This window comes from Embiotoca jacksoni, unplaced genomic scaffold, assembly GCF_022577435.1.
Source record: "Embiotoca jacksoni isolate LCO1_2020_lvr unplaced genomic scaffold, fEmbJac1.0.p SCAF_12, whole genome shotgun sequence".
Classification (NCBI taxonomy): Eukaryota; Metazoa; Chordata; class Actinopteri; family Embiotocidae; genus Embiotoca; species Embiotoca jacksoni.
The window spans coordinates 11,424,038-11,447,688 of record NW_027185252.1 but is presented as its reverse complement, the minus strand read 5'-3'; the positions used below and the strand labels follow the sequence as shown (position 1 = coordinate 11,447,688).

The following is a 23,651-nucleotide window of genomic DNA, read 5'->3' as shown; positions in this document are numbered from 1 at the left end:
AAACAGGCTGCCTAGAAGAATTAAAGGAATAACAAACATGTTGTTTAGTGTTGCACTCGTTTTATTGATCAGTGGTTAAAAAGTCATCCAGATCTCGAGGCCCAGGTGCCGTTTTTTTTTTTTTTTTAGATCCGTTTTGTGCAGTTTGATCAGAAAAGAATTCAGAAATAAAACCAACACGTGAACCAGTTTCCTGGTCCACTTTTTTTTTTTGCAATCAATTTAAAAACAAAATACAATTTATCATGTACCATATAAAAGAATAAGATTTGAGCAACGCTGAGAAGTGCATTAAAGTGGAACTTTACCGACTGCATTTTTAAAGGATGCCGTCCTTGTGGTGTGAACCTCCGATGATTAACTTTTTACAGTACTCTTTGTTAAAGGGAAGGAAAACTTTTTACAGCTGTTTTTGGCATCTATCTGAAGAACATTGCAAAGCAGTGAAGCACAGCACATACATAAATAAGACAGCAATGTTACTTCTGCATAATTATATTGCAGATGAGTAATTAAAGTCTGATGTGCAGTACTTTAATCTAAACTTAATTAATCTATTTATTATCCAAGAACAGGTCTAGATGTTTTACACATGAACAATAAGAGGATCCAAGGCCATCCGCTCACCTAGTGACAACTATATGGATTGAATAAGACTTTAGTGACCGTTTTGTTCATTGCTTTGTTTTTTTTGAAAGAAAAGAAGAAATGTAGCAAGTTTGAAAAAAGGAAAAATAAAGTTTAAAAACCTGCAATGGATTAAGAAATTTGCTATACATTTTTATTTACATCTGAGCTGCCAAAAAGTATAAAAGTATCAATATTCACAAGAGACTATACAATTATCCTTAATCAGTATGTCCAAAAACTCCTGCTTTTGTTTGCCCAAAATGTAAAAAGAAGTATTCACCCAGTGTTTTAAAAAAGATATAGAACAAATATATAATACATGTAAGAAGGTTTGACCACATTAAAAAGACTTCAAATAGTGCAACTACCTAATGTATATCCTTAAAAGCCATTTAAAAAAAAAAAAAATCTTTAAAATATATTTTAAAAGGGAGCATCTCTGTGCAGATAATTGCTGTGGACATTTCATAAAAAGAGGAAGGCACTGCAGCCCTGGTAGACTGAGCAGGTTTCACACAGGGCTGGAGGTGGAGTCGGGTTACGGGCGTCCCAGGGTTCAATCAGCAGAGGGGTAGGCCACACCGGGGTTTGTAGGTAAAAGAAAAAAACAAAAAAAGAATAGGGGCTGCGGGGGTTGTGGGACAACACGGCGAGACACAGGAGGTAAAAAAAAAATAAAAACATTTCTGAGGTAAAAGGTCAGACAGACGTGGTCACTCTGTCTGCAGCTTTATTGACCTCGTTTTTGTTGGAGTCCAGGCCTTTGGCGGCGTTCAGGTCGTTGCGCAGGTTCTCGACTGCTTTCTTCATGGTTTTTAGCTCGCCGGGGTGAGGCGTGGCCCGCCGCAGCAGTGTTCCCTGAGTGAAGGAAACCCATTCAAATTAATGGTGCATGTCTGTTTTTAGCGGCCAGTTTAGAAGAGATCAATTAGAGGAGAAGAGAAATAAATCGCAGATCATTCACAAGTAACAACATATAACGGAGAAACCTTATGTAAAATGTGCTTGTTGGCAACGAGTTACAGTTTAATAGTGGAGGGGGGGGGGATTCATTACAGAATATCGTGAGCCTTTATCTTTTCACGGTGGCTTTTCATATTCCCTCTGCCGTTTGTCACGTCGCGCCGTCAAGCTTTGCCGTTCTCACCTTGTCGTCATCCTCGTCCTCATCATCATCTAGGAAGTGAATGGCACTGATTCTGTTCACGGCTTTGTTGTCCCACGTGTCATCGACCATGTCATTCACCAGGCTCTCCAGGGCTCCACAGCGGGCCAGATTATCGGAGCCTGGGGGTGGAAATATTTCGGCAGATTAAAATCTATACGGTTGTTATGGTTGCTTCTCCTCAATCTGCCGACTCAAGAAATGAAAGCTGTCACATAACCCAGCACTAATAAGAGAGAGCCAGAAACTGCCAGATCACAGTTTCAAATCCCAGCTTAGTCACAGGCTTACAGCAACCCAATCTTCCCTGCCCCCAAACTCAGCCTCACTCGCCTGACCTCCAGCAGCTTCATATCTGCATCTCTCCCATAAGATAAAGACAGCACGTCACAAAACAAAACCAATGAACGTTTCTTTTTTTTTTTTCATGGAGAAACAAACAGCTTTTCAAAATGCAAAATGTAGTGGCAAGCAGGTAACAAGCATTTTGGAGTAAAAAAAAAAATACTCCGCAGGTCTGTGAATGACATGGGGGGGGGAGAACGACAATTAACAGTTGTATCGGGCAGAGATGGAGCCATGCCTCAGACGCATCTCTATACCCAGTGGGTGAGCCTTTAATGGCAGCAGGCCAGCCACCGCTAAGCCTCTTTAGCTGTCCAATCCAGCGCGCATCTGAAAAACATAACCAAGGAGGGCCTCAAGGGACGGGAGAGGGCCTGATCTGGTGTAGGCGCCGTGATCCCGCACAGGACCTCATAATCGACAGCCACTGCAGGAGAGGATCAGAGGGAGCAGGACACACTGTGCTTCCCCGAGCAGATCATGTGATAATGTCATCAAAACCGCAGGGCAACGAGTCGTCGGGAGACGACGCAGGAGGCGACGAGGGGCGTTTCCTCAAATGTCGAGAGTTGGCACCCTTTCACTGCAGAAGAAGCCCCGTCACACGAGGGGACGGAGACACCGATCTACTCGCGTGCGCATACAAATAGTCATTTCAACCAACCGGTCTGGCGTGAGAGTGATGTCTAGATACAGCTACTGCCCCCTGAGGACACAAAGGACTTATCTCAGATGATTATCTCAGGCTCCCACTTGGAAAAAAAAAAAAAAAAAAAAAAACAACAACAACAACAACTTACCTTTATTGTCCGATTCATACAGCTGTTGAGGCAGCAGCACGCAGGTGAGCACCTTCTCGCTTGAGTCGGGATCCTCGTCGGTCTGAAAGGTGAGGAGTGGCTGCGACTGGTTCTCTGACAACCACAAGGCCTTCAGTCGCAGCGTGGTCAGCGACATCGGTAGGTGCTTGAGCCTGAACACGAACAGGAATATAAATCACTGCGCACCGGATACCTGCTGCTGCTTCTTATTTTCCAAAGCATGCAACACGGTGCTGTGTGTACAGTCTGGATTAGTAAACGTGTCACGTTCAGACGAGGCGCTTGGCCCGTTGTTTTGTCTGTGCGGAGGAGTTCGTTTTTTTTGGAACGCTACGCCGTAGGTTGATATTCTAGAAATGTTGTACATCATTAGTCATACTTCTAAAGACCAATGCACATCAAATGTCAGTCAGTCTTTCTGCGTTTTAGCCGCATCATTGCTCAGATCCTGCAGGCGCTGTCTTAAATCCATGCTAAAAAGAAATCTGCCATTAAGAAAACCACTTAGGAGGGCAGTAGGCTATCCGCCAACGTAGACATTCTTGTGCATGTTAGTTGAATAGAGTACTGATGTAATAAGCTTGAATAAAATACTGCTCCGATAAAGTTATAATGAAGTTTAAATAAGTGCTTTTGTAAGGACCCGTGTTTGCACTACATTGTACTTGTATATATTGCAGCGAAGCAATTTGTCTGTTCAATTTTTTTTTTTTTTATTGTTACATATTTATACTTTTTGGGTTTTATCTTTTATTTTGCGCACAGTGGGAGAAACAATATTTCAATCTCTCTGTGCGTCTTGTACATATGGTGGGTTGACATTAAAGTCGACTTTGAAATGATTAAAAACAGAACCACCGGTGCTTTTCTTCTGAAGCACTCGGCTTGTCTCAGGCTGGAAGTGTTGATGTAGTTGTTGCGGTTAACGAAGGGTTAAACTGTTACTGCTGATCAAAAGTAAAAGGACGTATTCACTGAGCGGGAAACAGGAAATGCCCGGCCACAAACTAATGGGCTTTTTAGTTCACAGGCCGATGCCATCAACCTAACCGGCAAGCTCTTGGGCTAATGGTTAGCTAAAAGCTTTTATTTATCGAGAAGATTTATTATTGTTAATTATTATTTATTCAATTCAAAAACTTAAATATCAATTCAGGAATCAGCACATCGATTTAAGAGATAAACAAACTCCAACACTTGCGTGAATTGATTTTTGTTTTTTTGTTTTTTTTCACCGAGGGATCAACATTGTCATAATATCAGGATGATCTTGAGGCCTCAGAAAGTCAAAAACAAGTACCTTATCAAGTGTCTTTAAACCACAATAAAAACCCATTTTCATCTCGTTTCAGAATCTGGTTCACATTTTGTTGCCAATTGCCGTGTTGTGGAACATTTCCCTGATAAGCTGGCGTTTTTCTACGCCGGCTGCTTGAACGTACCGGTTCCCGGAGACATCGAGCACGTGCAGTTCTGTGGCTTGCGACAGCTCCGACGGTATCCTCGTCAGTCGGTTCTCTCGTACGCAGAAAACATTCAGGCCGCTGCAGCCCCCGATCTAAGTAACAGGAGACAACGTGGTTCACACGAGTCGCAGTGCACGAGTGCGGTGAGGCGTAAAGACATGTCGGTCACACACAAACACTTGTGTGTTTTTGCTTCGTGCTCCGTTTCTTACTTCTCTTGATACCATCGTAGATGCTGTCTCGATGCGTGTGTGTGTGCGTGCGTGCGTGTGCGTGTGTGTGCGTGTGTGCGTGTGTGCGTGTGCGTCGAAATAAAAAAATAGAAAAAAAATAGAAAACGGAGTTGATCTGTTGTCAGCATTTAGGCACTTTGTCCCAGAATTGGTGATGTTGATGGCAGACCAAAGACATGTCAATGGGATGTGGCAGAGGGACAATTAGCAACAATTAGGTCTAGTAGCCAGACAAAACAAAGACACGATGGGCCGGCTGAACACACCGATGTGCAACGGGAGTGTTGTTGGATTCGTCACGCATAGGGGTGCAGGATAAACTCATCAGTCACACAAGTAAATGTGTTTATAGTAAACAAAACGGTTCAAATTCATTACCGTGCCTTTTTCCATGCGAGTACAGAGAGAATTCAATCAGGAAAAAACGTGTTACGGTTAACTTATCAACAATCAATACGATCTATAAAACTGTGCCAATGGTCAAGTAACTCAGCAACACCAGAATCAATACTTGGGCCATGGTTACACTGTGACTGCTAGAGATGTCATGCAATGATGAGTGATAGCATGGATTCACGATGCAGGCCAAGTGTGTTGAACTGTTATTTTTCTCCGAACACTGAAGGCTTTGCATCATTAAGACACAGGACCATTGTAGAGGGTTTAAAGAAGCCTTTCAGATGAAGCTTTAAACCAGGCGCGCTTTCACTTCAACAGACAAGAGGCTGGAAAAGAACGTCACACACAAACACAATGGACACACTCGGACGGAGCTGAGCAAACCAGAAGACTGAGCAGTGCAAATGAAGTGACAGCACGGAGAGCAAGAAGACCGTCGAGCCACACGTGAATGAACTTTATGTTTTAACTCAACTCTTATCACGTTAAAACGTTCAATTACAATAATGGCCGTCTGATTTAAGAGCATTACAGCGACGCACTGAGAACAGGTTCAATTTAACAGCAGAAAAATGCACATTTAAAAATGATTTTCAATTCAATTCAATGGCGTTTAAGACCTGAAGATGTAAAACATGTCTGTGCGCCACCTACAAGCAAAGACAGGAAAAGCTTCTGCAATTTTGACACTTGCACCACTTGAAGGCAGAAAGTGTTCCAGGTGGTGAAAGCTTCACTGTTTGGTTTATTGTGTCTTTTCATTTGAGGGTTGTGGTTGTTGTTGTTGTTGTTTTTTCTTTAATCAGAAACTTCACTTTCTCTGCACACTTTAAACTTTTAGTGGAGCGATGTAGATTATGAAAAGCTTACCTCCTTCGGTAACGACATTAACTGGTTTCTGTCACAGTTGAAGTTGGACAGTCGCTTCAACTTCCCAACACTCCGAGGCAACCTCTGCAACAGTAAAAAAATTTAAAAAAAAAAAAAAAAAAAAAAAATTTAAATGAGCGAGAACATCAGCATGAGCATGCTTTGGCTATGAAAGTATCAAAGTTTATTACCCAATAAATACAGTTGGAAAAAAAAAAAAAAAACAGACCTGCAGCTGGTTTTCTGTGAGGACAAGTTCAGTAAGACTTTCACAGTTTCCGATGCTCTCTGGAAGATACGTTAGCTGGTTCTGATCGGCTTTCAATATAGAAAGTTTCCGTAGTTTTCCTGCAGAGAAAGAAAATATATGATTCAACACTATATATACATATATATATATATATTAAATATTACAAATATTGAGGCACTTACAGTGACAATGTGCAAAATCTATGCTGCTATCTTGTAAAAGTACATATTTATCCGTAATGGACTGTTTTCACTGTGATCGCAATATACGCAGAGAGAACTAAGCGACTAGATAAGACTGTCAAAATATATATATAGTAAGTAAGTAAGTGAGTAATCACGCTACTAAAGAGCGGGAAGAATTCCCAAGCGTACCGATGCTTTCTGGTAGACTATCGATGGAGTTCTGAGACACCAGCAGGTCAGTGAGCGCCCCCAGGCTTCCTAACTCCTCTGGAAGTCGCTCCAGTTTGTTTTCTGATACATCCAGACACAGCAGGCTTTTCATACTTCCCATTTCCTGAGGTTTAGAGCAAAGAGTCGTGGTAAACAAACTGAGGTTTACAACACCACAGCAGCAAACACAAGAAAGAGAAAGAAAGGGCAGAAAAGTCTCGTAGCCATTTGCCATTTTTAATCTGGAACTTTGGCTACTCCGATAGTATTAACATGACTTAACACAATAATATTTAAAGGGATCACTGCACTAAATTTACCTGACACATTTGTAACATTTTTTTTTTTTTTAATGTTTTGACTGTTTAACATGATATCAAGACAAAACTGCACTTTCCAAGATTAGTATTAGTAAACAGTGATACTATTAATGGAGATGATAGCAGAATCTCAAACAAAGACATAAATTGAATGATCATCTTACAGCAGGTATTTCAGCCAAGTGGTTTCCATCCAGCCATAAGTCCTTTAAGCTGACGAGACAGCCTATTGACTCGGGCTGTGTGGGAGTTGTAAGAGAGAGAGCCGGGAAAATACAGAAGAAAGAGACGAAGCAGAAGAAATATCAGTCAATTGCTTCTGATAATGAATTAAATTCAAATTCATGGTGACTTCCTCTACGAGTTTTAGACAATGCTTGCTTTCTCCCGTGAGGTATTGCACCTGTAGTGCTGCTTTTTGGCATCGCACTAATTTGTTAAATGTAAATGAATAGATTTAAAATAGAATTTTATTATGGTATCAAATGCATAACCTTCTGAGCGTTGATGCATCTGTTCAACATTACTCTACCAGATTTATGAAATAAATATAATATATAACTGTGCCAACATTTTGATATCAAATATGATATCAAAACTCTTGACAACATCAAACAGACTAAATTAAGTACATTAAATATACGCACAAAGTAGGAATAAATAATAAATGAAATAATACTTGATTGACTCATTCCCTGGCAGCCCGAATTTGCTTGATCTGTCTGTACATCATTCCCCTTCAGAGTTAAACCACCCTCACGCAAGATTACAACTTAAAACCAAAGCTCAAAACAGATGGCCATCCTCCCATCTGCGTGATAAGAGGTGAAAGCTGTTCTCGAGGGATCCTAATCTTCTTGGACACGACAAGAAAAAGGAAATGAGAAAAAGTTTTCTCCTACTCATTTTGGACACCACGTGGCATTCTTAAATAATAATAAATATAATAAATAAGCAACAGTAAAGAAAATAATAACTCACCAAACTGTAAAGTTCATTATTGCCTAGGTCAAGTTCCTCAAGTCTGTGGAGCAGAGATAGTGACCTGTGGAAGGCAGATGTAAGACTCATTAAAATACAGTCAAAATGCTGTATGTTCGATTACTTACAACCTTAATTGGACTGTTGGCCGCTGCTTAAAATTTCCAATAAAATTTTTTTTTTTTTTAAAGTAAGTAATACACACATATCCACAAAAACAGCTCAACTGGTTGAGTACTTACTCTGGTAGGAATGTCAGCACATTTTCTCTGAGTTCTAGCGATACCAAATTGGACAGGCTGCAACGGCATGAAAAAAAAGAAAAGATGATTATACATTTATCTGATTGTTTCTAAAACAAAGATGTTTTTTTGTTTGTTTTTTTTCAGAAAGCTGAATATGGCCGCAGAAGGTCCACTTGCGATCAGATATCTGAGAACAGGAAGTACTTTGGAGGTGTGTCTGTCTTATCGTGGCTGTAAAATTGCAGCAACATAAACAATCGCCGCATATTTTACATGAAGAGCCAAATGTCTATATGGCCGTCGGAGACCAAAGTACGGAGTTATCTTCTCGCAGCGATGCTTTGGTACGCCTTGTACGTGTACCCAAATTAATACAGAATCTTACGACAACAGCCAGCTAGTACAGTACAAAGTCTTATCTCGTTGAACAGAACCCAGACTATTTAGTTCAGACTACAAGAGACGGCCCGAGGGGTCAACATCTTTTAAAACATGCCTCCGATCTAAATACCAAGCCAACATACATTATAAGTCAATTAGCTAAACTCCTTAATGGGGAAAAAATTTGACAAAGAATTATATATATTTTTGTGTGTGTGTGAAGTTTCTGGATGATTAAAAAGACTTCAGAGCGGCACTGCAGTCTCCATTCATAATGTGAGCAAATGAACGTTGCCCGTGCAGACTAAGCCAAGGAGCTTAACAGAATCAATCTAGGTATGTTTGAGCTGCCTCTTAATTTCGTCTATATGAAATCTCTCTTGAATGACAGGCTGAAACACGACTGCTACTTTCCATTCATCTTGCTCTCTGCCCGTGTTTTGCTTTCATCACAGCAGGTCACTGAGCCAGAGATTAAAAAGGCAGACCAGATCTTCCCAATTCCAGCATCTGCTTGTCTGACATGCGGCTTCAGTGATCGGCGAAATGATGCAGCGCGATGCATCGAGCGTCTGGAGGTTTCTTGTCGGACAACCCTTCCATCTCGGAAGATAAACCGCTGACGTCGCTTAACCTCAGACAGTTATCTTATCTACTTCTAAAAACCCACGGCGTTTCTCCCCGACTGTGTTATGGTTTTTATTACCACCTTTCCCTTGACAGAGAGCAGGCCTCAAGTCGTCGTGCTACACAGGATAAATATGGGACATGTGTGGTGGGACGTGCCGTAACCATGAGGCAACGAGAGGGAAGAGAGGGAAGCCTGAGAGACTGGGTGCACTTTCAAAATCATGGAAATCGGTTATGTGCACAGGTCACCACAGTCTGTGATCAGTTTGGTCAACAACGTGAGAAAAAGCCAACTAGAACAGGATTTTTCTAAAACAAGTCTTCTTAGGAAGACACTCAAATCAACTCTGTGTATGAAAATCACGGTGTTGCTAACAAGCACAATGTTTGCAAGCAGGCACAACACAAAGCAGAAATCTTATTAAAGTCATTTCTGATGCAACATTCAATTCAAAGCAACCAAGTTAAATTAAATCTTCTCTGACTGGTTTCATGGATTTTAGGATTGGCTTAAATGTTGAACTGAAGTCTTTGAGAAGAAAATTTAACGTGATGCTGAATCATTTAAAACAAATGAAATAACTATATTACAGTTTTAGCACATGACATTAAGGATTGTTGTTAACGCGAGTTTATTTGTAGAGCGTTTCGACTACAAGGCGATTTAAAGTGCTGCATATAAAACATAAAATGCTTCAAAACAAAATGTAAAAGCAGCAGATACAGATTCAAAAGCCTTAAATAGACAATAAAACATCTACGTGATGCCTTGTGTCTTATTGTGTCTATCATTAGAGCAAATGCTTTACGTTGCATCACCACATTAACATCAAGACAAAACAGTCCATCTAAAAGTGGCTCAGTATGATTTTAAAGTTTACAGTTCTGGCTTTTGACCTTTGAAATTTGACACGGTAAGACTCTCACCCACCATCCATGCACGTGTTATGTATGTAAAAATGAAAAAAATGAAAAAGCCTGACCAAGAAGTAAAATGCAACCATGGCACAAAAAAATAACTCCTGAGAAAACGAGTCAAAAATGTAAACGCTCTGAATTTTTCACACATCCAAAATCATTGTATCCCTTTAAATCCCCCCCTGTGAGGGTTTAAAGTCACTTTACCCGTTGAATTCCAACCCTCTACTAAAAAAAAAAAACATCTCCTGTGGACACTTTGACCTTAAAGCACATAGTTGTGTTATTAAATTCAATTACAACTGAAGTCAACAATAAAAAAAAGAGACCTCCATAGGAATAAGAATGTTGGCAGGCATGCCTCTCACTACTCTGGATTATGTGCCGTCTCGCAACAAGCCTTCTGCCTTTCATGAACGAGGCAAAGCAGCCGAGCAGAGGACGGTGACTGATATGTCTGTGAACAGTAATGCGTTTGGTATGTCGTGCCTGATGCAACGAGATGGAGGAGATTTTGTTAAGAAACCAGGGAAAAGGACACAATGCAAGCGAGAAATGCGAGCACGGACGGCGCTTACTGCTCAGCGTCCGTTTAGCGGAAGCAACACTAATTATCTGGATTGTGAAATTGTTGCTGGCAGGGGTGCTGCCATAATGCATGTTAATTGGCTGTGTAGGAGGACTTATGTTCACTGGCTTAAAAAAAAAAAAAAAAAACCAAAAAAAAACCACCATCAATTGTCAACCCGGCCACTTTGCCAGCAGACAGAGTCACTCGCGCAGAGAAGTGCCACTCTAAAGGAATGTTTTGAGCTCAGTGCATTTCATAGGGAAACTGTGGCTGCTCATGCTCTAGTGCTTTGGTCGAGCAAAGTAAAAGATAGATATCACATCATGGAGGCTGGTATTAAACTCGCAGAAATGTGTGCCTTTTGTTATGTTAATTATCGCACGGTTTTTCCGACTTGGAAAAGATTTAGGGGCGTCCTAAACACAAGGTTTTGTGTTTACTGTTACCATGGTAACAGTCATTTCAGGGTGAATACTACAATATATATTTATTTTTTTGCCTCCGCTATGAAAGGGCGAGGAGACGTTCTACTGGCAGAAAACTGTGTTTACTTACTTTCCGATGTTATCTGGAAGAACTTGCAACGAAATATCGTTGATGGAGAGGCATGTTAGACTCTGCAGGTCTGGAAAGCTTTCAGGTAATCTGCAGGAATAAGACAGAGGCCACGATGTCAGATGCAAAAAGTGTTTACAGAGAATAATTGAATGCAAATGTTTGAAATCTTTCAACCAGTATTTTTGACATCAACGCTGCAGATGAATTTTGAACCAGCATTTTATAACAGGAGAGAAAAGAGGACTTTGATCAGATGCCCGTGTTGCTACAAAGTTGATAAATTGATATATTTTGTCTCCGTGTCTGTTGCCATTCGTCTTTTCCCTCTGCCGCGCCTGTATAAAAAACTAACTATTGGATATTAGGCTGGGATTATATTTTTAAAGGCTCCTGGACAGTTTGCATTTTTTTTTTCTGAGATGAAAAAAATCTCCTCCAAAAACACACCCGCTTCATAAACAGTCCATGATATTAGCAGCATCTAAAATAAGCCATTTGTAAATGGATCCATCATCCTTTTAGTCAGACAATTTATCTACTTGTTTTTACTTTTAAAAACAAAGGTCCTCTTCAACATTTCAGGTTGGCCAGATGGGACTATTTATATTCTACTTTATGGTCACACCTTTCCACAGCGGCAACAACAGCACGATACTTCCTGCATCACTTGAGCTTATATCCATTTCTGGGGGGCAGCCGTTGCACTTGTAATTGCCTCTGAGCACCCTACTGCTTCTCTGTATTTCTATCCGAGACATTATTCAGAATCAATGTAAGCCAGAGATCTTATTGAATTCCTAATTTACAAATACTTAAAATCAGAAAGGCTTCATGTATTTAAGAAGCAGGCTCTCTCAGCAAATCATAATAACTGACTGGCCATCACCTGCACCCTTGTGCTGTATGTGCACCCAGGCACACTCCCCTGGCTTCATTATGGAGCTGCATGTCAACTAAAACCCGCTAATAAATACAGATTCCACCTCTGAAATTCAATCTGGAACCTGCCATCAAGTCCAAGCTCATTTAATAAAATTATACATAACTAAATCATTGTTAATGTTTTCTAATATCATCATGGTAGTTTTTTAAACACAAATTGGCTTTAATTATAGGTTAGGTTAGGTTAGGTTAGGTAGTTACTTTATTAATCCCCGAGGGGAAATTTTTTTATAAAATGCTTATTTGCCATCCAAATTTCATATGCGAATATACCGGCAACTTACATGGCTAAAGAATACTAACTGGGCCCAATGCATTCATGACAACAAAATGACATCACATTCCTGTGAACCCCGAGCTGTAACTCGACCTTTACTATTAAACTGTTAAAGCAGGACTGACGTAAGAGTGGAAAATTGGGTTACTACTGTGGAAAAAGTGTGTTGTGTGTGCCAGTGTGTGTCTGTGTAAGCTTGTGTGCACTTTAAATGTATCGAGCACCAATGCCTTTGTAATACTAGTCAGTGTTGCCTTTAAACTGCAAAGCAATGTGGTTTTGCGCCTGCTGAGGTGCAAATGAGACTTGATCTCACCCACACAATGAAAAGCATGCGATGCACAATCTGCAATCTGTCAAGTGTAGAAATGTTCCTCGTGGCGAGCGTAACAGCAGAGGAGCTTAAAACACACAACGTACATGAAATATAAATTCCTTTTCACAAGAAAGACAAACTTAATCTCATACTTTTTACATTACGTTACATGGGAAGATCAATAACTACAAAATGCATGGCTTTAGCTAAACCTTTAGAAGAGACATATTAAAAGTAATAAATACGGTGGCAGGTTCTAAACCAACACTCTGTCAGCTGATTACCTTGTTAATGGATTTCCACTGAAATCTGCCACTTGGAGGGCTTTGCAGTGCGAAATGGTCTCTGGGATTTCCATAATATCTACAGAAGAAAAACAATGTTAAGACACTTCTTAATGACTCAACATTTGTCTTAAAGCATGTGCTAACTTCCAAAAAAAAATTAATAGTATACAATACAGCAGCGATGAAATAATGAAATAAATAACATGTTAAAGACAGTAGCTCTGAGTGTACATGATAAACAACAACAGGGCACGACAATAAAGGCAAATCTAGTGTAGGATAAACCTGGTTTACTATTCAATACGTTATCCAGACCTCATTCTTACAATGCATTTCAGTTTGGACCAAAACAAGATGTACTGCTGTGGGGGGGGGTTTATTGGTTCACATTCAGACGTCGGTTTCACATTCACCGCTGTGAACAGCTCTGGGAGATTGAGGCTAATTCAAAGCACGCTTTGGTTTAATGCTTGTTAGTGGCAACAGCTTCACTAATGAGGAGTAAATCTGTCAAAGTGAATCATTTGCTGACTTTGGCGCTGCTGCTCAACTGTACATACATGTTCGAACAGTTATAAATAAAACACGTAGAAGCACAGTTGTGGTAATGTTGTAGTTCACTTTTGTGCTATACTGCTGTTTTCCCCTCTTACCATTTCGAGAGACATCAAGCTCTACCAGCTGCATAAAGTTGGCTATTTCTGGTGGCAGTCTCTGGATCTCATTGTCACTCAGGCCAAGTTTTCTAAGTTTCACCAGCTGGAAAAATGGCTGAAAAGTAAAGAAAAATGTACATTCAGTAAACAGCTTCAAAGAGTATCAAATTTGAACAGTGGCTCTTTGACAACACTTGGTACATCCTGGACTGAATGCAGAGTTACGTCGACTTGATCAACAAAAGTGGACCATGCCAGAAAAACATTGTTTACCGGATGCACCAACATATTCTCAGATTTTTTTTTTTATCAGCTAATCAGTTTAAATTAAAGTAGCTTTCAGATGGCTGGAGGATTTGACTGAAAGCAAAAGAAGGAAAAAGGCTTTTAGCCCACACGGCTTTTTAGCATTACAATACGAGTGCGATGAGAAAGGCCAGTCAGCGAGCTCAACATGCCGGATTTTATTACTGTTCCATCTAGTCTTAAAAGATCATAATAAGACGGCCGTCAACATGAGTCTTTCGGTTCGCTTTGGCCGAATAAGATTCTTAATTTCAAAACTCATTCAGTAGTCATAAATATGTTATATTCAAGAATCACTGTCTGGCAAAATCCCCATGAGAAAATTTTTGAGAAACAGAAGGTTTTTTTTCCTCTAAAGTCTCAGTCTAAGTCGTCCTTGTAACCTCTCCACTCTGTTGTTCTGACTGTGTGACTGGATGCCAGGTCAAAAAAGAAAAGATGCAGATCGTACTCTTATTGAAAATGCAAAAGCAATTCTCACAAGCAGATACTTGACTTCCGTAACAAAAGCAGGCAGGTCCTTGTCCGTGTGGCGGTAACGCAGCAAGCAGTATTGCTTCAGGTTCTCTTCATGGTTTGGCATGAACAGGAAAAACTTATGAACGTCCCCTCTGGGCTTTGGATTTTCTAAGCTTTGCTAGTGACAAAGGTGTGTGTGTGTGTGTGTGTGTGTGTGTGTGTGTGTGTGTGTGTGTGTGTGTGTGTGTGTGTGTGTGTGTGTGTGTGTGTGTGTGTGCGCGGGGAGGAGGGGAGGGGGGGCGGGGGGTGTCGTCCATGAATGCAGTGGCAAAAAACACAACGTGTCTCTTTTATTATTAAATCAATCAGTCAGCTAGATGTTAAATATCTTCTGTACTCCTCTGAGCTGGACATACACTTTGTTCCAAACACATATCTTTACCGAAATACCAAAACAAACAAACTATTGCTGTGCACACACCTGTCGCACTTGTTCCTGTTGCAACTTTTTTTTACTACCTCATGTCGGATACTTCGCACATTTTGGGGGGCTTTCAAAATTTGTAGGTGAACACTTCAATCATCCAGAATGTGAGATAGTGTTGTAAACTGAAAGAAGATTGCATTTTGGAAACTAGAGAGTTTTCCAGGTCCCTGTGGTTTCCAATTTCTTAATATATAACACTGCTAACTTCAAACTACAGAACCTGTTGTATGTGTTCTGGGTGTTTAATGCGAGTAAGCGAGATAAAAGGTTATAAAAGCGACAATCATAGGCAGCACAAAATGCCCCGACACTGAGCTGACAAATCACCAGCAGATCTGATCTTTGTTAGTGTCATTATCAGTAGACCATATACAGATCTTATTTTAATAATGCGTGCACAATGAATAAGGCCCCAGGGTCTAAAAGTCAAACTCCACCCTGTTACAAAACACCGCACAAGTCTTAAAGACAATTCAATCTAGCCTCTAATCCATCATCTCATGGAGCAAACAAACCTGTATGGTAATGTTTGACTGAGCTTTTGCATCCTAACCACCTTAATTACACTTTCACATTTCAAAAGGAAAAACATTAGAGGGTGCAGCCTCTGTGCACTGAGCCATTCACCGTCATTAGTGCACAGATGTCTGTCTCTGTGGTATTATTGGCTACACTTGTTTACTTCCAGAAAACTAACATTAAGTGAGCAAATACATTTTTACGGCCGATTATGGCGGTGTGTTCATGACCCTCAGACTTCCTACTTGAACTACGCCACTCCTTTATGCCACAGCGATCACAGTCGGAAGCACGAACAGGTTCAGCGTCGAGGATTCAAAACGATCGGCTCAAGAGAAAACAAAGGCAGTTTCACTCATTTGCTTTCGTCTGCTGATGACAATCAAAACAATTAGAGGAGAATCAATGAGCAATACATAACTCTATTATGACCCGTTTGGTTGCAAAAGTGCGGCAGGTTTTGTGAGCCCTGCATCGACATACTGACAGCAAACCTGTTCTTCCCGTTCGAGTCAGTCGGCACCGCGCCCCAAACGATCAGTCGAGTAAAACCAAAACAGGCCGAGTCGAGAACACATTAACCAGATTTGGAGTCCCAGGTGAATGTTTGAATCCTCAGTTTCACCTTCTGCACTGTTTTCTAGATCAAAAGCAGCTGCCTGGAGGTGTTTCGTGGGAAGTGAGCAGACAGAACACGTTCATGTGATTAGCTTGTAAATAGTTTGTTTACTTTGTTTAGTTTAGTTTAACCTTTGTGTTTTGTTTTGTTTTTTTCTAATAAATAAAAACTACCAGTCAGCAAAACCTCATATTGATTGCCCGACCGCAACCTTAAAAGGTATAGGGCATGTACAAGACATCAGTGTACAATGTTTATGGAGTCTAATTCAAGATTCACTCTAAGGTTACATATATAGTGATATATATAAGATGAAGTTAAAACGGTCTCAGCCCCGGGTCAGAGACTCTTTATGGCAGTGCTTCTAGTAGATCACATGAGTTAGTCAGTCAGTTCGACCCTCAGCTTCCTGCTCTCTTTACCACTTCACACAGGTCGCAAACCCTGCAGCTTCCTGTCTCTAACCGGATGCTGTTTCTTCTCTTCCTCACCACCATCAGTGTGTGTAATCTCTGAAAGGTCTGAATAAGCCCTCCAAAAAGTTACTGAGGCCTGATCTGCAGCTGCAAGTAATTGAGCGTAGTGTTTAGTTCTGGCAGGCCACGAAGTCAAGCTCGGCTCTCTTGATAGCTCAACAACTGTTCCAGAGACCGGCCCACGTCAGCTGACGCTCAGCTGATTCCCCCGCGATGCTTTTCATTGGCAAACCTCAAACAGGGCGCCTTATTTAAAGCTGCTCAGCCTTGCCTACTCTTCCTGCTTCCTCTGCCAGCCGCTCTGTCACCCACCACCGCCCCGGCTCCTCCGTACACCGTGTCCGATTTTAATCAATGTCATTTCTGTTGTCATTGATGCCCGCTCTGTTCTGCTGGGTTCCTGCTGCTGCCCTCCCTGCTCTAATCCTCCATGTAGGCACGTGGAAGAACGGGGAGTTGTGCTCTCCCCGTCTCAGGCTTTCCACGTCAGCATGTGGAACGGCAGCGAGCTCCCAGAACGGAGCCATACCGTCAAATGTAAAATTACCGCTTATGGAGTAAAAGCTCTCTTTGACAAAAGTGGTCCTGACTGAAGTTTTTTTTAATTTTTTTATTATTATTATTATTACTACTGATGAATATGCAGATTATTTTCATATATCATTCATTTGTTTTATATAGATGGCATATTTGATGAGCTGAAACCAATCAATATGTTCTTGAAGTGATCTAAATTAGCTGATTATCAAAATTAAAAAGCAATTTTCAGTCAGCTGAAAAATTGGTTCACAAAAGGATCGTTTCAACTCCAGACTGAAAACCATTTTTGTTTTGCCAAAGATTTGGTTCGAAAAAAGAAGAAAATATAGTTGTTTTACGGCTGCAGCCAACAAATACCTTCATTATTGATTAACCTGCTCGGTTAACAAACATGTTCAAATATTCACTCAAGGTGATGATTGACATTTTGCTGGAGAAATGAAACAATTCATTGATTTAAAAATTGCTGCTGATTAATATTCTTCTCTACTAACTAATCAATTAATTATGGTAATTCAAAATAATTATAACCTACATTAATAAAGACTTTGCCGATTTAAGACTTCTGACTAACATACACACACACACACACAATCAAAGACTAATGTACCTGCACTAATATCATTTTTTTAAATAATAGTCACACAGCACATGCTGCTGCTGCCACTATCGTTCTCTCCAAAGTTTCTGGCATACTTTAGCATTTATTTCATTGTATTGCGTTTATCTAGTTGTCTTGCTTTTATTTGTCTTCCTTTCATTGATTGTGTTATTGAATTTCGGAGAGAAGCCGAACAGAGTTTCATTGTACCTGCGTATAATGACACTGATGGTAATTATGATTGCGATTTTAAGGCAGCTGGACCCGGATGAAGAAACAATCATTCAAAGCTGTTTGACAGTCAGTCTTACAGTTTCTACTGGAGCTGGGAACAGTAGAAACTGCATTCGTTTTTTAAACTGGTTGAACTGGCAAGAGTATTTGGAGTCAGCCAGCTAGTCATGCATTCCTATTGTTCTTTTAAGGTTCGTTTCTTCGAGTGCTGTTTAGAAACAAGAGAGACCGGGCCTGGCTGTTGGACGCACTCATACCGACCCGTGCGTCACATCTCGACTTGGTCAGCAGATTTTTCTTTGGCAAACTATTGAAACTATCTGCTCAAATTCAACGTGTCTCATCTTGTTGCAGTAAAAACACACCTTTGCCATTTCATCTTGCCATTAAAACTGCCTTGTGCATGTTTTTATCTGCCTGCTGCTGCAAATGATTGACTTGAAATATGTTACTGTGTCCAGGCTTCGTTACGTCACCTGTCAATACAATAATAAAGCCAGCGGTATATTCAGCTAGCCACCTCTGAGGTAAATGCGATGTGGCCGCGTAGTGAGCACTGAAGTGGACTGATACAAAAGTTGATCCAGTTGGACGTTTCTTGGGTTCACTCAGCAAGCATTGATGACATTAGTGACATGCCAAAGAGCACAATAAACGGTTCCTCTCGTCGGCATGCAAACAATCCACCCCTCTATCGTCTAAACATGCTCAGGATCATTTGTGAAGTGAATACAGAGATGCTTATGTTGTCACGTGGTTGTGTGTTTTGTCACACTGAGAGTACACCTGCTAATCACATCCATGGAGGGTGCAGACGACAGAAAGAGGCCTTCGTTTAATGTCATGTGTGATGTCTGCTCTGTGTATTAGTTTATGCTTTTATTGGTCTGTACTTCCACAATTCGGGTCATTGATTTCTCATGACTTCCTTAAAAATACATAAGCAGAAGGTACAAATGCTCGAGCGAGACACACAACAAAACACATAATGCTGGCTTTGTTTTCAGTCAGAATACCTGTTCCAGTGCTTTTCTTCAGTGGACAAAGTAAAGCAGTGTGACAGCCACGGGAGGTTCCATCACATTTCTATGGGCCTGACGAGCCCAAAATTATCCTTTCAGCTGTCTTTTTCTTGCCTCAGTGCTCTTCTGTAAACTGTAGACCAAATCACTGTATGTTCTGGTTAGATAACACACACAAAATCAAAGACTAATTGGAGGATTGAACGTGTTCAGCTTTTCTTAAACTTAGACACATGCAAATGCAAGAAAGAAACGTTGCAAAGACTCAGAATAGTCCTTAAATCCAATCAGCTTTATCATCTGACCCACCATGACTTCAGTTCTATGAGGTCAGGATGGTCTCTCAAGTAGATTAAGCCTCATTCCTAAATCTGTCCACTTGTCAGCAACAGCTGTAAACCCAATAAATTACTAAATGGACTCCTTGCTTTTGAAGGTTTCAGGGAGAATACCAAACACAATTTTTCAGGCTTAAAATACACTCGTCAGAGCTGAGCTGAGAGCACCGGCCTACTGCAACCAAACCAGTTTTGCTGGAAAACTCCAAAGAGAATATCCCACAAAAACCACAAAGCCAGTAGTCATTGTGGCAGCTCCAGGCGATACAAATGTCGGAAGGACACCACAGGTCTTCAGTTTCAGACACGGACACAGAGGAATCCTAAATGAACCGTTCACACTCATGGGAAATAACATGCAAATCCTTTGAGTAGTATCCCACTTAATCCAGAGCGCCAGGGTCACATGTAAGAAGACTGGGATTGTGTATCCCCACTTCACCAGGCCTGCCAGTAATTCACACAGAGCAGCCTGCAGTCCTCCTACATGGTTTCTATTAAACCAAAATAGAACCTCTGCGATGGAGTACTTCAATTTGAGTGTTTCAGAATGTGTGTGAAGAGTTATAGTCACTGGGATTGTGGGATACCTCATGGTCATAAAAACACGGTTTGCTTTGTAGTCTTGAAGTTTCGAAACAATTTGGTTGTGACTGGCTTGAAGAAAAATAAATTGTGTGTACATGAATACAAGCCTAAAGTGGATAGATGGTGCTGAGTAATTATGTCATTAAATATGCGGGCACTTTGTAAAGTACAAAACATTTGAGCCATTAATTAAGCACACATCTCGACTGGTTACAGCTTCTCAAATGTGCACCTTTTGCTCCCATTTCTTAGAAACAATTAAATGTCGTTGGGTTTTGAACCGTTGAGAAGTTGTTGAAGGCGTCACATTGGGCTCTGGAGAATTGTGATTTCACCCTTCTGACATTTATGTACTGAATGCCTTCAGGATGCTGGATCGGGATCGGGGGCAGATGGGGCATCTGCCATAATATGACCGATCCACAATAAATTGTATTTTTTTGGGTGCTAATTTCATTGTAAAATTCACTGTTTCTTTTAGACATGGCAGACAGTCAACTCAGTTTGTATACTAGGCCTTATTTTACCTTGCATTAAAAAATATTCTGATAAATTCGATGTAGATTCTAATCTCGGGAACAAAAGCAATCACATTACATCACTCTGTGGCTCAGCATCGGCAGGTATGCCGAGTTGAGGTATCCGACTTGGACATCTCTAAAATGAAAAACGATCGGGACACATTAATTGAAAATGCAACCTCTATTGACAACAGAGTCAGAGGAGATTTTAGGTCATATTACGTCAGATATTTACGATGATGATCCATTTTTTTTATGTTGGCATTTTCACGTTTAATTACAAACTACACTATTAAAACCGACTTGTTTGAATTTTTGGCCACACTACGGATGCTATTTCTCTTTTTCATATCAGTCATCTACACTGTGAAATAATCGCTTCTTAAGAGCAAGAAATCAGTACAGCATGGATTATGGTGTTTTGTGTGGCAATCCTGTTTCAATGCAGCGATACCAACTGTTGACATTTTATTGTATTAATAAATTTGTCAGGTGCATGCAACCTTTGTGGTAGTATTTTATGACCGTGTTGATCAATAGGTCTGCTTCACTGTCCCATTTTGTTGCAATAAAAATAACACAAGTAAGATTAACTGACTTTATTACTTTATTTTATCAGACAAAGCAGATGCAGATAAAGTTTTATTTTGGCACATCATTTGCAGTTAAAAAAAAAAAAAAAAGGTAGTAAACCGCAATATGCTGTAAATTATTGCAAATAAATAAGTTGCAAATTGTTTTAAATCACAATATTATCACACTGTTATTTAAATACTGTGATAACACAGTATCTGCTGTCTCTGGTGGGTCCCCCACCTCTCGTCTTTATTCGGTAAATTGTCACACACGTGACTTGTGAGTTTGCGTAGGGTTTAATAAACACAAAGGGTTTGGGGTATTTCTGACCCGGGCACCTGTCCAAACGGGTTTGACACGAGGCAGGGCTTTGCAGCATAGGTCATGAAATGTTTGTGTCACCCGACACTCACGTTCATGATCGAAATCTCGACTCCGGCCGCCGAACACTTTTCAGTGAACCTGTGGTGCGAGGTGTCGTCGAGGGGAAATGTCCACCCTCCGGATTGCCTGCCTGAACTGCCTCGCTGATCTTGCGTAATTACGGTCGCCGGGTCCCGCCGGACTCTCACGGGATCAGCTCAGCTCTGTCAGAAACACTTTAACTGCGTGTGCGTGCGTGTGTGTGCGTGCGTGTGTGTGTGACCCTGCCGGGTTAAAAAAAAAAAAAAAAAAAAAAAAGGAGTTGAGCGGAAGCTGTCGGCTGCTTACCTTGGGCAGGTCTCGGAGCTGGTTGGCATCCAGCAGCAGCTCCTCCAAACTCCGTCCGTAGCGATAAATCTCATCGGGCACATAGAGCAGGGAGCAGTGGCGTTTATCGATCATCTCAACATGACGGTTGCACCGCCACAGGGGTATACAGTGAAACATCACGGGGGAGGTAGAGACAAAATCTCGTACCCGTGTGCGATAAACAAACAGCGGCCAGGAGCAGCAGCAGCAGCAGGAGGAGGTGGTGGTGGAGGAGGAGGTGGAGGAGGAGTGCAACAGATTGCTTACGGCAGGACAGTCCTGGGCGAAATTCACCGTCTAACACAAACAAGGCGGAAACTCGCGGTCAAGTAAACAACCGAGACTCCCGTTGTAAACAAGTCGCGGTGGGTAACGTTACCGAGCTGGCGTCTGTCGGGTCGCGACGAACATGGGAATCACTCTCCGTCCGTCGTTGTCTCAGTTTGTAGTTTGGAGGCACCTGTTTGTTTGTTTGTTTGTTTTTCTCTCTCTCTCTGGTTCCTCGTTTCCCGTCGACCCCCGTCGCTTTTAAAAGCCCTCTTCTGAGCGTTTCAAACACAGGCTACATCTCCGTGTAGAAGAGGGTGGCATGCTCGGGAGCTTTTCTTTCCCGTCTCGTCCTGGAGTTAATTTCCTCTCCCGTTCAGTTTCTGACCCGGAACATTCACTCCCTCATTCCGATCCTACGTCATCGTTCCCGGCTGCTCCTCCCTCCCCGCGATCCCTCCTCTGGATGGTCCCGTCCCGCAAGGGCCGCCATGATGGGGCACAGAGGACTGGCGGAAGCCCAGGGGGGACTGTGTGTCTGTGTGTGTGTGTGTGTATGTTGGGGGGGGAGGGGGGGGAAGAGACCCACAATACCAACTCTGAAGTGTGCATTTAAACGTAACAAAATTATACCCAATGTTTGAACAATTTATCTACAAATTAGAAGTATTTGGACTGTACTTGTAGTAAATATACTAGTAGTCCCACTTGTGCTGATTTATTTCACCCTTAATTTCACAGAAAAATAATGCATGATTTTTTTATTTATTTTTTTGGTACAGCTTTAATTAATTGCTACTGCATAGGCTAAAGATTTTATATCAAAGATATCATCAGCATTCATAATATGATGCCTTATCCTACTGTATGTTATATATAGTTGATATTAGTGCCATCTCAAGTCATCATCAAAAGGATGCTTACACAGTATTGTACCAGGGGTGGGGGGGGGAATCAATATAGCATCAAATCACAATATCTTGTGTGGCAATATTGTGTTGATACACAGACACCAAGTACTGATATTTTATTATATAAATAAATTTGTGCATGTAACATTAATGGCAGGTTTTTATCACAGTGATAATCTTGTCTGCTTCACAATCTCAATTGGCTGCAATAAAAAGGACTGAAGTGAGATGAACAGACTGAAAACATAAAACAAATGTTGACAAAGGTTTCCTTTGGGGACATCATTTTCAGTTGATAAAAGGTAATAAATTGCAGCATATCACAATAGACATTATACTAAACATATTGAAATATTTAAAATCACAATGATATTGCATATTGACTCAATTATTAGTAATAAAATGGTATCATGTTTCCCACCCCCAATACAAATATTTATATGGAAATACTATTTTTATATAAATAGTGTGAAATAAAAAGTAAAACCAGTGTCTAAAATCTTGAAGCATAAAACAAAATAATTTCACTCTACTGTTAACAGTGTTGAAGGGCAGCGTACGTACAACACCTTGGTCTCAATAGCACACCGGCGACCAAAGTGTTTTGTTTATTGTTCAGTACAATCAGTTGGTTAATGCACTACTAAACAGTGTGTTATCTATTACATAAGGCCCCTAAGCCCTTTTTTGAATTTGCTCCTCTTGATTTGCATTTACTCTCCTACCATCATTGAATGTTACAGGGCCCCATTAGAGCTTTACTGTGCGGAAACATGTTGAAATTACTCCTGGGAATATG

At 40.9% G+C, this 23,651-nt stretch overlaps 1 protein-coding gene across 2 annotated transcripts; it reads right to left on the bottom strand.

The window, feature by feature from the left end:
- Window positions 1–40: 40 nt before the first annotated feature.
- lrrc1 (leucine rich repeat containing 1) lies at window positions 41–22,383 on the bottom strand. 2 transcript variants are annotated; one of them, XM_069144814.1, is made up of 15 exons: window positions 22,054–22,383; window positions 21,654–21,971; window positions 13,654–13,771; window positions 12,998–13,076; window positions 11,176–11,265; window positions 8,118–8,174; window positions 7,876–7,939; window positions 7,059–7,133; window positions 6,554–6,698; window positions 6,159–6,277; window positions 5,930–6,013; window positions 4,404–4,519; window positions 2,941–3,113; window positions 1,778–1,917; window positions 41–1,488 (listed from the first exon to the last, which is right to left on the bottom strand). In XM_069144814.1, the coding sequence occupies exons 2-15, from the start codon at window positions 21,810–21,812 to the stop codon at window positions 1,330–1,332; spliced, it is 1,578 nt and encodes a 525-aa protein (XP_069000915.1). In that variant the 5' UTR covers window positions 21,813–21,971; window positions 22,054–22,383; the 3' UTR covers window positions 41–1,329. The 2 variants fall into 2 exon arrangements, with proteins under 2 accessions (XP_069000915.1, XP_069000916.1); XM_069144815.1 differs by lacking the exons at window positions 21,654–21,971; window positions 22,054–22,383 and adding an exon at window positions 18,914–19,100.
- Window positions 22,384–23,651: the final 1,268 nt, after the last annotated feature.